This window comes from Gymnogyps californianus, chromosome 4, assembly GCF_018139145.2.
Source record: "Gymnogyps californianus isolate 813 chromosome 4, ASM1813914v2, whole genome shotgun sequence".
NCBI classification, from domain to species: Eukaryota; Metazoa; Chordata; class Aves; order Accipitriformes; family Cathartidae; genus Gymnogyps; species Gymnogyps californianus.
This window is the reverse complement of record NC_059474.1, coordinates 50,904,555-50,917,592: the sequence shown is the minus strand read 5'-3', so window position 1 is coordinate 50,917,592 and position 13,038 is coordinate 50,904,555. Positions and strand designations below refer to the sequence as shown.

Sequence of the window (13,038 nt, the reverse complement as noted above, 5' to 3'; positions counted from 1 at the left end):
TGCTGAATAGAAAGGATTGTTGTAAATGACTTGCCTGGGTGACGTGCCTCCTCTTAGCCAGCAGCTGGTGACTACAGGGGAGAGAGCACTGTCCTGTAGCGATGCAGTTTCTGGAGGGTGAGTTGGAGAGAGGAGAGACTGGAGGAGAATGCAACTCTCTGTTCTCCAGGCGTCTCCTCTGGTCAAACCCGGCTGAAACTCTGATCAGATGGAAACGCTGACTTGTGGCGCTGCTGGAGCCCTGACCAGGCTGCCTGGACAGTGCCCCGACTGCTTGCCCCGGAGATGGGTGCCCAGGTAGAAGCAAGATGGGAGCAAATCCCATTGGGGGGGGGGAGGCCGGCAGCAGCTGTGGGGAAAGCCTGCCTTCCTCGAACAGCAAAAAACCACCTGTGAAACGGTTCGCTCTTTAATTTACTGAAACTAGTAAGTTCTCAGCTTGGCGTTGAGAAGCCAGCCGATGGGGGAGGGAGCCGTGCCTTCAGGGCTGCAGGGGAGCCGTGCGTGCGCGCAGGGCTGCAGGGCGAGCTCTCTGCGTGTGTCCGGCTGTGCGTGTGTCCGGGCGCGGAGCGGGCCGGGCCGGGGCGGCCATGGGCACCCGCCTGCGGCCCGCCGCGCTGTGGGGGGCGGCGCTGGCCGCGGCGGGCGGCGCGGCCGTGGCGGCCTGGGCCTGGGCCCGCCTGCGGAGCCGGGCCGCGCCGCCCGCCGCCCGCCCTGCCGCTGCCGCCGCCACCGATCAGGTACTGGGGCCGGGTCGGGGCAGCGGGCGAGGCCGCTGGGTCGGGCAGCGCCAACGGGGCCGCCTGGGGCCTCTCGGCGGGGCTGCGCCGCTCCTGCCCGCCTCGGTGCGACCGGGCCCCGCCGCCCCCTCCCTCGCGCTCCCCGGCAGCGTGGCGCGGCCCTGGGCTGGGCCGAGCGGCGGGGCCCGAGGCCGCGGCGGGGCGGGCAGGCCGGGGCCGCTCTTTCCGCTTCCCTCCTCAGCTGCGTGTGCTCTGGCCGGGCGGGCCGGGGCCGGCGGGTGTCCCTGGCTTCCCATCGCCTCGCCTGCGCTGCGGCCGGGAGACCGACCGGCATCTCCTCCCTCTTCACCGTGAAGCGGCTTTTGCTGTTCGCTCCATACGGGCGCGGACAGACCCCTTGTTACGCCTCCTTTTTCCCCCCCAGCCCTGCTAAGCTTCGCACATGCCCCGGCTGCCTGGCTAAGCGTGCTGCCCCTCGCTTTGCAGGGTAGAGGACACAGCAAGCAGATACTGGTGCTGGGCCTGGATGGGGCTGGGAAGACCAGTGTTCTCCACTCCCTGGCAACTAACCACGTCAAGCGCAGTGTGGCTCCCACCGAGGGCTTCAATGCCGTCTGTGTCAACACCGAAGAGTCCCAGATGGAGTTCCTGGAGAGTAAGTGAGCCTGTTTTAGTACAGAACATAAAATAAGTTCCTATCCTGTGCCGTAGGGGTCAGACCCATATTTTAAAAGCTCCATGTTCCTTCGTGCTTGCTCTGATAACGTGAAGTTGTGATTATTTTCTCCTTGGGGATTCTGCTTTCCCACCCTGCTTCTTGAAGGAGATGATATACTGGCATTGGAGGAGGTCTGTGTTTGTTCAGCCCTGTCCTCCAGGGAGTTCTGCTCCCAGAGAGAGAGAGGGGTAACAAGCCTGATTGCGTGAAACCAGCCCAAAGCAGAGGTGTCCCCAGTAAGCCCTGTGTTGTGGTCTGTAGCTGTTGTGTGTTGTACAGCTGCTCCTTAGTGCTCGTGCCTGGCAAAGGGCAAGAGCCAAAGAGGAATAAATAATAAGGTGAAAGAAGAGAGGAGAAAGAGAAAAGCTGTGTACCGTTTTTGTTCAAAAGCCTCATAAGTGGCGTTTTCTAGTCTTTAATGGCTTTTGAATGTAGGCTTTCGCTAACTTTCTGTGTTGTCCTTAGCACTGATTTTTGGTATTGTCCGTGCCTGCAGAGAGCATCTCCTGTGATGCTTTTGGGGTGTCACAGCTGTTCTAGGTGCAGCTAGCTGATGGGCAAGGTAGAGGCCCTGGAGTCAGGTCAGTCACTGGTACAGAGAGGCTGACATCCTAGCCTCGTCAGTGCCTGCCTTCTGTGGAGGCAGAAGCTGCCCTTTGCTTCCTGCTATTTCTGCACTGTGCTGTACCAGCGCTCGGCTGGCTCAATTGGCAGCTAGCCCGTAGACGCCTGCGTACCTTTGTCAGCAGGCCTAAAGGAGTGGTGCTGTTCCCAGGTGAGTTTTTGGGATGTGAAGATGAGGCCGCTAAGGCAGAGTTTCATTCCCAGTCCTACTACCATAGGATTCTCTGCGGTGTCTTGGGGAAATCACTTCTGCAGAGATGCTTGGAGTCTGTGCCCCTCTCCTAGTAGGTATGAGAGAGACACCCGTGTCTGCTGCTGGGAGATGCTTTGTCTGGCTGAGCCCAGAGAAACCCACGGTATCTCTGCTCGTGCCTGGGGATGGCCTGGGCCCAGCGCTGTGCACCCCACGTCAGAACCTGTTGTTTCTGAGTCATCCTTCCCTCTCTGGTCCAGGTTGGTAGTGACTGAGATGTGATGGCTGCGATCTGACCCATGGGAAATGAAATGTCTCAGGCCAGTTTCAGCCAGGTAAATCCATGCATGGCTCTCTAATCTGGTTACTTATCCAGTCTGTACCATCGCCTAGTCCAGGGGTTAGCAGCCTATGCTGTGATCACGTGGCACAAGATGATCAGCAGACAGCAGGGTTTTTATTTTGCTGGCTTAGACAGATAGAAAACTGTTCTATCTCTTTCTTTGTACCATCGTATGGGTAAGTGGGTGGTATCTTGCCTCTGCAAGGGATAGGAGCTCTTGGCTTCTGCTGAGTTCCTACTGGTTTGGGAAGAAAAAAAATGTTCTCTGTGAGGTTGCTGACCCCTGGGTTATGCTATGCATGAATGCACTTAACAAAGGGAACGGTGGTGAGCCCCCACAACGTCACAGTACAGAATCACAGGCATCTGTCCCAAGCGTGACATGTCAGTCACAGCCCTTTGGCTCCTTTCCACGGTGGCAGACTTGCAGTTCTGCCTGCAGATATGCTGGGGCTCTTGAAGAAGAGGCAGTCACGCCCTAGCAGGAAATGTTGCTTCCCTTTCTACAGTCTTGAAACTACGGAATGGTTTTGACTTAAGTGAAAGCAAAATTGCTTTGAAACAGAACAAAGTCACTGAGGGCAGTAAAAGACGGCTGACTAGCAAGTCAGTTTTGAAAAGACCTCCTGTGTAAGGCAGGAGACAATTGTAGGGAACCCTAGATGTATTGCTTTGAAAACTTGCTACTTTTGGGAGTCTCACCCATGCCTTTTGAGCACCTCAGTACTCTTGGGCGAGTGGTTCTGCAGTGTACCTAGGAGAAGACCTGGAGAGCTGAAAACACATCTGAACTACTTAGTATACTGTTAGCTATTCCTGCTCCTATTAAACTCAGCAAACTACCAAACTCTTTTTGTCCCCAGATGGGAACAACAATCTCGAGCAACTTGCTGCATATGGTTTCACCACAGAATTGTTATAAGGCCTCGTTTTGAAGGTGGACAGTTTTCCTCTGTATCCAGCAGAGAAGAGCTCAGGTAGAAATGTATCCTGTGCAAAGATTTCTCCCAGGGATTGCCTGAAGAGTCTGCTGGGGCTTGATTTTTCTCTCTTCCTAAGCACCTCTGGTTACTGACAGTGTGAAAGCTGTGGGAGTTTTGAACTAGTTCCTAGTGTCATACAAATCTGATGAGAGCCCTCCCCACCTCGGAGCTAAATTTCTCCTTTGGAAATTGTAGGCCTGCTTTGTCTTAAGATGAGATGGGCATGTGGAGATAGGTTATATGGGGACATTCTCACATGGTGTTTATGGACACTGAAACTCTTTCTCCTCTCCCTACTTGCTTGAGAGCAAGAACCAATGAGGCAGAAAGCAACCATAAAGAAACTGAACCCAGAATCCTCTCAAAATAAGAGCTTAAAATGGAAGGATTCCCCCCCTCCTCCCTGCTGAGCATACACATATGCCTGCATGGGACTTGACTGGGGAAAATAAAGCTATTTCCAGTCTCATATACAGTAGCCCAAATACTTTGAGGTTTTGGTAACCCAAATACCTTGGGTTTTCAGCCCAGGGCCTCTGGGAGCAGTGCTGCTTGGATTACTCGGTGAATCTTGTGCTGCTGTCTTCTCTTCCAGTCGGGGGCAGTGAATCTCTGCGTTCATACTGGAAGATGTACTTGCCCAAAGTGCTGTTGCTAATCTATGTCGTGGACTCGGCCGATCATGCCCGACTGCCTGTGGCGAAACAGCTGCTTCATCAACTGATCCAGAACAACTCCACCCTGCCGGTGGTGGTTCTGGCCAATAAGCAGGTAAGAGTTCCCTGCTGCTAGCTGAGCTGGGGCTGGCAGCAGCTCTGAAAACAGCAACAAAGCCTTTCAAAGGGGGCTTCATGCCTTTAAGGAGGCCACGTGGCTGGGAGCTGGGGGTCTTTCTGGGACACCTGTTGACCGCAAAAGAAAATAATCTGAGGTTGAGTTTTTGGATCTGCAAGATGCAGGTCCTGTGCTCGGAGATCGTGCAGTCAGACCTGTGGGTGGAAATAATGGTGGAAACTGCTGTAGAGTTGCAAGGTTTGACAGCTGCAAGGGAGACCGCAGTTAGACCTGGAGTTAGGTTTCTGTTCTGAATGTCTGTCTAGAAGTACCACTTCACCTAGCAGCAGCCGAAAAGCGAAGCACCGTTGTTCGCCTTCAGATTGTCCGGTTGGTTGCTCCTAAGGCTGCTGCTGAAGCATGAGAGAAGAGCAGCTTTTCTCACAAGGCAGTGCTTTCTCCTAAGATCTTTGTGAAAGTGTCAATGACTGGTACTGCACCTGGAATAGAATTGTACCTGTGGTATGGTCAGATGATGGAACAGCCCCAGGTTTTCTTTTATGAGGGCTGTGTGGTCGGTTTGCTCTATGTTGTTACTTCCTAAATTTCTAGTAACTTAGGTATGTTACTAGTAGTCCTTTGTGTTAGCCTTGAACGCAAGTGCAGGCTTTGGCTTCATCAAACACAAATGCTACTAGTGATTCTCTAGATCCTGGAGTCAGAAACACTGGTGGCTGAGAAGGTACGCAGGGAATGACTGTTGTATGTTTGCCTTGTTCTTGTAACTCTGTGCTGGGCGCTTGGGGTCTTGGGCCAGCGAGACTTTTGTCTGCCTTGTGCAAGTAGTCTTACGTTATTATCAGAAACACTGGAATTACTAGAAACAGAACTGTACCCTTATTTCTTTGGGAAGAAGTTAGGTTAAGGATAAAATTTTTTTTTTAATTTTTAAGAATGGTGCCCCCAGAGCCTTTGAGACCCTTCCCCTCCCTGGAAGGCAATGGCTCAAAGCGGGAATGGTGCCACCCCCTCATGCAACTAACAGGCTTGTTTTGTTTTTGTGTATCAGGACCTCGAAGGTGCATATTGCATCACCGATATCCACGATGCTCTGGCGCTGGCTGATATTGGGGACGAGAGGAAGATGTTCTTGATCGGTACCCACGTGGCAGAGGATGGCTCTGAGATCTCCTCCAGCATGAAGGATGCCAAGGAGCTGATAGCGCAGCTGGTTTTGGAAACACAGTGACAGCTCTTTTCCTGCAACGTGATATTTGCAGCTGAGGGAGACGAGGTGTTAGTGTACGGTCAGTTTGCCGCGTGGCGACTGAAATGTACAGGTATCTTTTCCTTGTGGGTGTGGAATTCCTCTGAAAATGATGTCTAGTTGGTAAGAAAATCTAATTTATAGTGGTTTGAAAATACATTTGAAAAGTAGTCTGGTTTTTAGCGTACTTGTAGGGGAAAATTAGTCTCTCGGACAGCAGAGTTAAGGGGATGTATAGCTTAGATGGGCTGAGATGGCTTCTTGCCAGGTGGGAATCAAGCAGTGACTTCAGTGGAACAAAGTTGTATCCAGTGAATTTAACCTGGCTTGATGTCTCAGGCTTAAATTGAAGTATGTTTACTTCACAGGTTTTACAGAACCCTGTTAACAGTGGTGTTCTGTTAAAAATGAGACCTCACTTCTTGACAATGTCAGAAATTTAAAGTGCTGCGACCGGTATTTTTGACAGTGACAATTTTTGTTGTTGCTGTATTGGAGCGGGCTTTTAAGGGAGTGGCAAATTAGTAATCTCTGGAAATTGGGTTGGTTACCGCTTCTTTAGTGGGTAAGAACAAGAAAATGAAAGCAGTAAGACATTAAGTGTTTCTTTGCCTACAGGGAAAAAACAAAACAGTGTAATTTAAGGTAGTGACTGGAAGCATTTAAGTTAAATTGGCACCAAAGGAGGGAGGCTCCTCCATCAGGCTGAGCGGCTTATTTCAGTTTAGTCCAGGTTGTCCTCAAGCAAGCAAGCAGTCTTACGTGTGAAAAACCTGTTGTTTTTTGAAAGTGATTTCTGTTAGCACAGCAGGTGAGGAAGATGAGTTGCTGACGAGCGTCGCTCTCCCAGTGTCCTCGTAATTACGCTCCAAGAATGTGACCCAGGAGCAGCGCTCTGTAAAGGACCCGTTTTGCAACCGCATTTATTGTATGAGGTCTTTACGGTTTTGTCCTTCGGAACAGATGCATAAAGCAGAAAATTTTACCCTAACCAGTGGTCCGGGCTTCATTTACCCGAACGAGGAGCGCTGCAGGAGACGCTCGCGGCCGTTCTGGGACAGCCGCCCTCGAAACGCCTCTCGTCACCCATCTGAGGAGGTGCCGGCCCCTGCGGGGGCCCTGCACGCGCTCCCCTGCCCGCCGGGCCCCGGGTTCCGCCGGCAGCCATGTTCTCGCTGCCTGGGGCCCGCCGCAGAACCACACGCCGGAGGAGCGGTTCCCGCTGCTGCGGGGCCGGAGGGGCGCGGCTTGCGGGCGCCGCCGTTGCCGTGGCGACGGGAGCGCGCGCGCCATGGCGGCGGCCGGGCCGCGCGCCGGTGGGTGGGGACGGGGCGGCGGCCTGCGGGGAGGGGTGCCGGGGCCTGCGGCCGTTGGCGGGGGCAGCAGCCCCTCCCGCTCCGGCGGCGGAGGCGGCGGCTCCCCCGTGCCCCGGCCCCTCACCCAGCGGCGGCGGGAGGGCTCCCGGGCAGGGCAGGGCAGGGCTGGCGGGCGCCGGCAGGCCCCTGGCACCGCAGCTGAGAGCGTCTGCCGGGCAAGGCGATGCCAGCCCGTTGCGTGGCCGCTGCCGCCGACGGGGCCCGTGGCTCCCCGAAATCGCGCCTCGTTTCCCCGCAGAGCCGGTGTCGCCGCGTCTCTGGTTTTCCTGTCCCGTTCCCCCCCCCCGTAAAACACGGCGGCTTGTTTTGTACTGCTGTGGCGTCCCGGTTTAATACAGCCGCTACTCCCCCGAGGCTCTCAGAATGTCCCCTTGAAGTTACTGAAGGCAATAATAAGAGGTAGCTACGCTGAGCCGGGTGGGAGCCCGCGGGTCAGCAGTGGCCGCTGGCGCTCATCCTGGGAGGAGGACGCTGGTGGGGGACGTGGTGCTGGGGGTGCTCCGTCCTGCAGTCTCGGGGGGGCTGCCAGCACCCCGCGGTGAGGAGCAGCCACTGGAGAGGAGCACTTCATGTGCAAGTGCATTGCTGTGCAGCTGCACTGGGAAGGTACCAGGGAATACCTGCCAAGCAGTTGTATCCTAAGGAGATGCACGAGCTTCATCTGCCTTGTGGTTATTTCACACTGAAGAGCGGGCAGCCCAGGCTGCAGGTCTTACCAAGCTTTTAAATTGACCTCTTCTTGTCTTTGCAGTTTCTTGTTACTTGTCTGCACGCTCACGGGACAGGTAAGAAACCCTCCCAGCCCTGGCCTTCTGGCTGGGTGTCCAGGCCGTGCCCCACGTCTCTGGGGGAGCGCTCGGTCGGGGATTTACGCTGAGCAGCGAGTTAATGTATCAAATGACACTGTGATAAACACACGGAAGAGATGATGCCTGGTTTTGCCCTTTCCCCTGCTTCTCAAGACAAACATTGTTTGACCGTCCTGCCCCTTCAGAACGGAAGCTGTGACCCTTTACTTTACAAGGAATTGATCTCAAAGGGAGTTGACCCCCCTTAAGCAATGAGTCTGTGTGAGCTCAGGCAGCGGAGGGGAGGTGTTTCTGTGTCTGGCTGCAGCAAAGCCTTGTTTTCCCTGCTGGGAAGCGTGAATGGGACCAAATGGCAAAGGCTCCCCCACGGCTGTCCCCTTGTCAGTGAGGTGGCTTAACTCCTTCAAGTTGCAGAGCTGCTGCACATGCGTCCTGTGTGGGGATGCATCTGTCCATATGTCTTGTCCGTAGCTTTTGCCATGATAAAAGAGTAGAAAGTCATCTTTTTTTGTAACTGGGGAAAAAAAAATACTTAACGATTGTCAAGTGAGTTGAGGGACCTGATTTGGAGGTCCGTGTGACTCATCCCTTGGCTGGGTCATGATGCAAGCTTTGCACAGCAGTGTCCAAGCCCGCGGTGTGGGGCAGTAGGGCCACGTGCACTTTGTGCTAGGTTTGGCTGTGGCTATGTGGTGGATCTGTGCCAGCCGTGGAGGAAAAGCGATCAGCCTGCCTGCAGAGAGAGGGTGCCAGCTCTGCGACGCAGCTAGGCTGGCGGGGGGGACCTCCGCGTGGTTATCCTTCACCCCCTTGCACCTTTGCAAGGAAAAGCCTCTGGGGAGCCGCTTGGGAATGAACAGCTGAAACTGGGCTTTGGCTCCTGAAATGACTGCTGCCTTCCTGAGCGTGTCCTGTCTTGAACTGGCGGCAGGGGGCCAAAGTCCTACAGGCAGTTCCCTCTGTGGGACCTCAGTGGGAGCTGTGTTTGCGGTGTTGTGACCAGCGGTTAGGCGTGACGGGGAGATAAATCAGCAGGCATCTCGCGGCGAGGATGCTCTAACAGCAGCCTGCCATTGCAAGGGTCTCTGTGGTGCTGAGCTCTCTGGCAAGCATTTGCTGGGGCTCGGTGTGTCACTAGAGGGATCGGCCCCATCAGAGAAGCCATAGGTGTGTCCCCAAAGCACAGACCGTTTTCTGTCAGCAAATACCCCTCTCTATTGGTGTCCCCGCTCTTCTCCAGGGCTATGCTGCCTTATTGCCGGGTGATACTAAGCAGGGAAACGATACCCCAGGCTTTCACCTTCTGTGCTTTTTCCATGGTGGGGCACTTCCACAGCTGCCTGCATCGTGTGGTTGTTCCCCAGCTGGCTGGGGGCAGGCACCTGCAGCCCCAGTGGGTGGGTATGGGCTTGGTCCGTGACACCAGGGAGTTCTGCAACGCACTGTGGCACTGGCATCGTCTCGTCCTTCTCTTTGTACCCAGGCTCACAAAGCACAAGTGCTTCCCAGCCACTGGGATTTCAGGCCTGCGACACTTGAGCAGCAGGAGCAGACAGCGATGTCTGATCTTCCTGAAGGGTTTTGGTGTGATGAATATTCAGTAAAAACATTTTCAGTGCTGCTACTAGGGCACAGACTATGTATATTCCTGTGTCTCTGTAGCATCCAAGACCTCTGTGCTAAACGGACTGAAAGAAAATGATAAATAAATAGAAAAACATGTCTTCACCTGTGCTCCTAAAGCCATGTGGGAACAGTGCTGTCTCCATGGTGCCTTTTAGTAAACCACAAGAGTGTTGATAACAGGTGTTTCTGCTCATCTGGGCTCCTGTAGGCTGGGAGATCATCCATCTCCTACCTTCTGGGGTTGCATGGCATGTTATTAACCAGAAAAGTACCTTCCCCCTCTCTCTGCCGTGTCCCAAAGAGACCCTGCAGTGAGGGCAGAATTGCAAATTTGTGTCTCTGCAATCCAAGGGATAGCACAAAAATCCATGGGCTGGTGAGTTCACCAGATTAAATGGATGGAAAGTTACTTGGAGAGAGAGATCTCTTAAATGCACTCTTGCAAGGGATGGAGGCAAAGGCACAGGGGTTCGAGAGTATGTTATATGGCTTTGAGTACAACAGTAGCTTCTTTATGCTTTGTTGGTTTAACTGTATGTTTAATGGCATGTTTGTCCGTTTCTGCAATTTTGACAGGATACGAGAACTTTCAGAACCCAAGAAAGCAGATTGTGCAAACGATCCCAGGTAAGGAGGCGCCCAGACAGCCCTGGCTCGAGGGCCTCAGCTGGTGCAGACACTTTGCCTTTGTCTTGCTGCTGCTTTCCTCTCAAGAGCAGAAGTGGCTCCAAAAAACCAGATTGAGATGTTCAGTGCTTGAGGGGCTCTCTTCAATTTGCTCTTTCTTGTTTTCAATCCAAAAACTGGACTTGACCTGAGTCTTGCCTTTGCTGCCCCATCTGAGCTGCCCCACTGAGATGTTGCGGGGTAGGATGGTGCTCTGGTGACTGGACCTCATTGGAGCTGCAGGCTGCTGTATCCTGGAGGACACAGTCCAGCTTTAGGAACAGAGTTGCTGTCTGCATTATGTGGTCAAGATATGGCTTGACAAGCCAGGGCAACAGTCTCTTGATATTGTCTATTCTCCACTGTCTGGATGGGTGTCACTGTGCTCGGAAAAAGGCTCCACAAACCCATCGCCCTGCTGTTCCCTGTCCTGACTACCCTGATACCCTCTCTCACCACGACCTCTCTCTCAATGGGGGAAGAGCAAGTCCAAATTTGCCCTGGGCACAGGAGAGTAACCACTAACGTGCTGCAAAACCTCACCCACTTTCCATGGCACACCCTGACCATAACGTTGTTATTATTTTTACTGTCATACCTGTGGTATAGTTAGGTGGTAATGGTAAAGCAAGAAAAATGCAATCATGAAACTCCCCCAGGGGTTTCAGAGATGTAATGAAAACGACCCTTTCTGCACATCCACTGGGAACTGTACAACCAGACTCATGACTTGAAGGCTCTTTTCTTTTTGAGTTGACAACAACCACCGGGACAGCGTTAGGAAATTCAGTGCCAGAGAAGGTGAGTGCTCAGGGGACGGCAGCAGCACTTTACAGCTATGGGGAGCCATAGGGACTCTGTGTGTGTGTGTCGCATCCTAGGCAGGGAAGGATAACCCCAGCAAGCACATTTCACACTTGTGCATGTTTCTAAAATTTCACACCCTTGCTATTCTTGCTAGGCTCGTGTGGGGAAACCAAGAGACGATCTGGACCCTCTCGCGGGGTGCTGTGACAGCTCAGCCATCCCCAAGAACAGTGGCACTGGCCAAGCCCAAGCAAGATTTTGGCAAGCACCAGTGCAGGTCAGTGATGTAGTAGCACATCCTGGGGAAGGAGGCAGGTCAGAGGGTGCTCTCTAATCAGGGGGATGTGCTGGCTCTAGGGGAAGGGGAGATGCCATCTCCTGTCCTGCCACCGCTGCCCCACAGGGAGCTCCATGCCACTGAGACCCACCAGGCTGTACTGGTGCTTGGAACAGGGGCTGTCTGCAGCAGGGAAGAAAGTGCTATGGGAGCATAGTCACCCTGAGTGCTTGACTTCCAAAATGAGGAGGAACTGGGGGGTGCTAAGTTTTGGTGCCCTCTTATTTCCTCATGCTGGCTTTCTGGCTGTGGCAAGGGCTTCTGCAACACGTGGTGGTTGCTGGTCTGATAAGAGCTCTGGGTTCGAATCAGCTGCCATAGGAGCCAGCCTTGATCTCAGTCTCCAGCCACATGGGAGCATGTTCCTCTGCTGTAACAAAAAAACCCAACCAACACCTCTGCTTCGGCTTGGAAGCAGAGACATCATGTGCATACATGCATGCCTTGATGGAAACATGTATGTGTCACACCTGTGTGTACAGAGAGACTGTCTGTCCCTAGAGTGTTCCCTGTCCGTATTGGAGCTGTTGCAGCCCAGCCAGGCGCCTGGACACAATTACTGATCCCCTGCATCCTCTTGGAGCCTGGCCTAAATCTTGAGGATAAAGGTTAGGAAGTACTATGAACAGAGAAATCTTGGAGCATCCTGCTGGCTGGAAGGAATGCAGGTCTCTTGCCTTGAGTTAAACCTCTGCTGTCACTGCATGGTGAAAAACTGGTCCATGTTTGGGAATAGGAGTGAAAAATGATGTAAAAAACGCAAACTTCAGTGGCACTGGGTGATGCTGCATTACTTGAAGCAACTCATCTGTAGCTCTGTTGGAGGGGATGAAGCTCTTTTGGAGACAGGATGGTGGTTGCTAGTCTGTAAGAAGTCCTAGCAATGAGAATGGAGATGAAACCGTGTTGCACTCCTGGCTTTCCTCTACCAGGGATGTCAAGACATGCGTGTGTGTAGTTTTCTCTACTCTGCCACTGTCATCAGTTCAGGGGCTCTCATCCTCCTGAGAGCTTCTGCCTCTGACTAACGATGTCCGTCTGACAGCCCTTCCCACCTTTTCTGCTCACCTCTGCTCACCTCTTCCCTGGTGATGACAGGCATCTTCCAACAGTTGTGGCTGATGGAAAGCTGGATGAGCATGCACTAGGCAAGCCTGGGGAGATCCCAAGATGAAAGGAGCTGCAAGAGCACAGGGTGCTATTAAGCCATTGCAACAAAGAGGTTTCTAAATTGGCAGAGCTGAACAACAGAGATGCTGCCAGGTTTGTGTTGTGGAGTGGCTTCTTGAAATGGTCCAGGGAAAGGCCTAGACTTTGAAAGCGATGCACTGAGGGTGCTTAAAAGAGGACTCTGCATACGCAAACAGCATTTACCTTTAAAGTCAGGAAATCTCAAGTGTAAATGCCCATTCGTTCATGGCTTTTCCATGTGCGCCGGTGCCAACTTTCGTACATGCAGCAGGCACGGATGTTTAACCAGACTTAGGAAACCATCTGCCAGGATCATGTTCTCTGTCAGTTGCCTTTTACTGACTCTTCTGTGCTGTGACTCAAGATCCCTCTTCTTGTACAGCCGGGAATCAACGATCTGGGAGCGTCCCCTGCTAGTGGATTTTGGCTTCCCTTCTGATCGGCTGCTGAAGTTGTCTGAACCTAAAAAATACCAGGCTGCTTACCTGCAACAAAGGTGAGAGGCCAGAAAGCCTGTAGGGTGCTACAGGTAGGCCCTTGGGTCTCGTAGCATCATTGCAGCTTCAAAGTAATAGATACAGGAA

At 53.2% G+C, this 13,038-nt stretch overlaps 1 protein-coding gene across 5 annotated transcripts; it reads left to right on the top strand.

Moving 5' to 3' along the window:
• The first annotated feature begins 242 nt into the window (after window positions 1–242).
• Window positions 243–6,627, top strand: ARL9 (ADP ribosylation factor like GTPase 9). Of its 5 annotated transcripts, XM_050896741.1 has the most exons (5): window positions 1,332–1,395; window positions 2,536–2,610; window positions 3,482–3,595; window positions 4,197–4,372; window positions 5,445–6,627. In XM_050896741.1, exons 4-5 carry the CDS (start codon window positions 4,232–4,234, stop codon window positions 5,622–5,624), a joined length of 321 nt encoding a protein of 106 aa, XP_050752698.1. In that variant the 5' UTR covers window positions 1,332–1,395; window positions 2,536–2,610; window positions 3,482–3,595; window positions 4,197–4,231; the 3' UTR covers window positions 5,625–6,627. The 5 variants fall into 5 exon arrangements, with proteins under 5 accessions (XP_050752697.1, XP_050752696.1, XP_050752695.1 ...); XM_050896740.1 differs by lacking the exons at window positions 2,536–2,610; window positions 3,482–3,595 and adding an exon at window positions 243–297 and having other exon boundaries at window positions 1,227–1,395; XM_050896739.1 differs by lacking the exons at window positions 2,536–2,610; window positions 3,482–3,595 and adding an exon at window positions 591–725 and having other exon boundaries at window positions 1,227–1,395.
• The last annotated feature ends 6,411 nt before the right edge of the window (window positions 6,628–13,038 follow it).

What these genes read in the sequence shown, in the direction of transcription:
- ARL9 (XM_050896738.1), top strand. Translation starts at nt 591, where the DNA reads ATGGGCACCCGCCTGCGGCCCGCCGCGCTGTGGGGGGCGGCGCTGGCC. An exon ending in CTGCCGCCGCCACCGATCAG is followed by an intron (nt 741 to 1,226) that starts GTACTGGGGCCG and finishes CTCGCTTTGCAG; the next exon opens with GGTAGAGGACACAGCAAGCA. An exon ending in CCAGATGGAGTTCCTGGAGA is followed by an intron (nt 1,396 to 4,196) that starts GTAAGTGAGCCT and finishes CTTCTCTTCCAG; the next exon opens with TCGGGGGCAGTGAATCTCTG.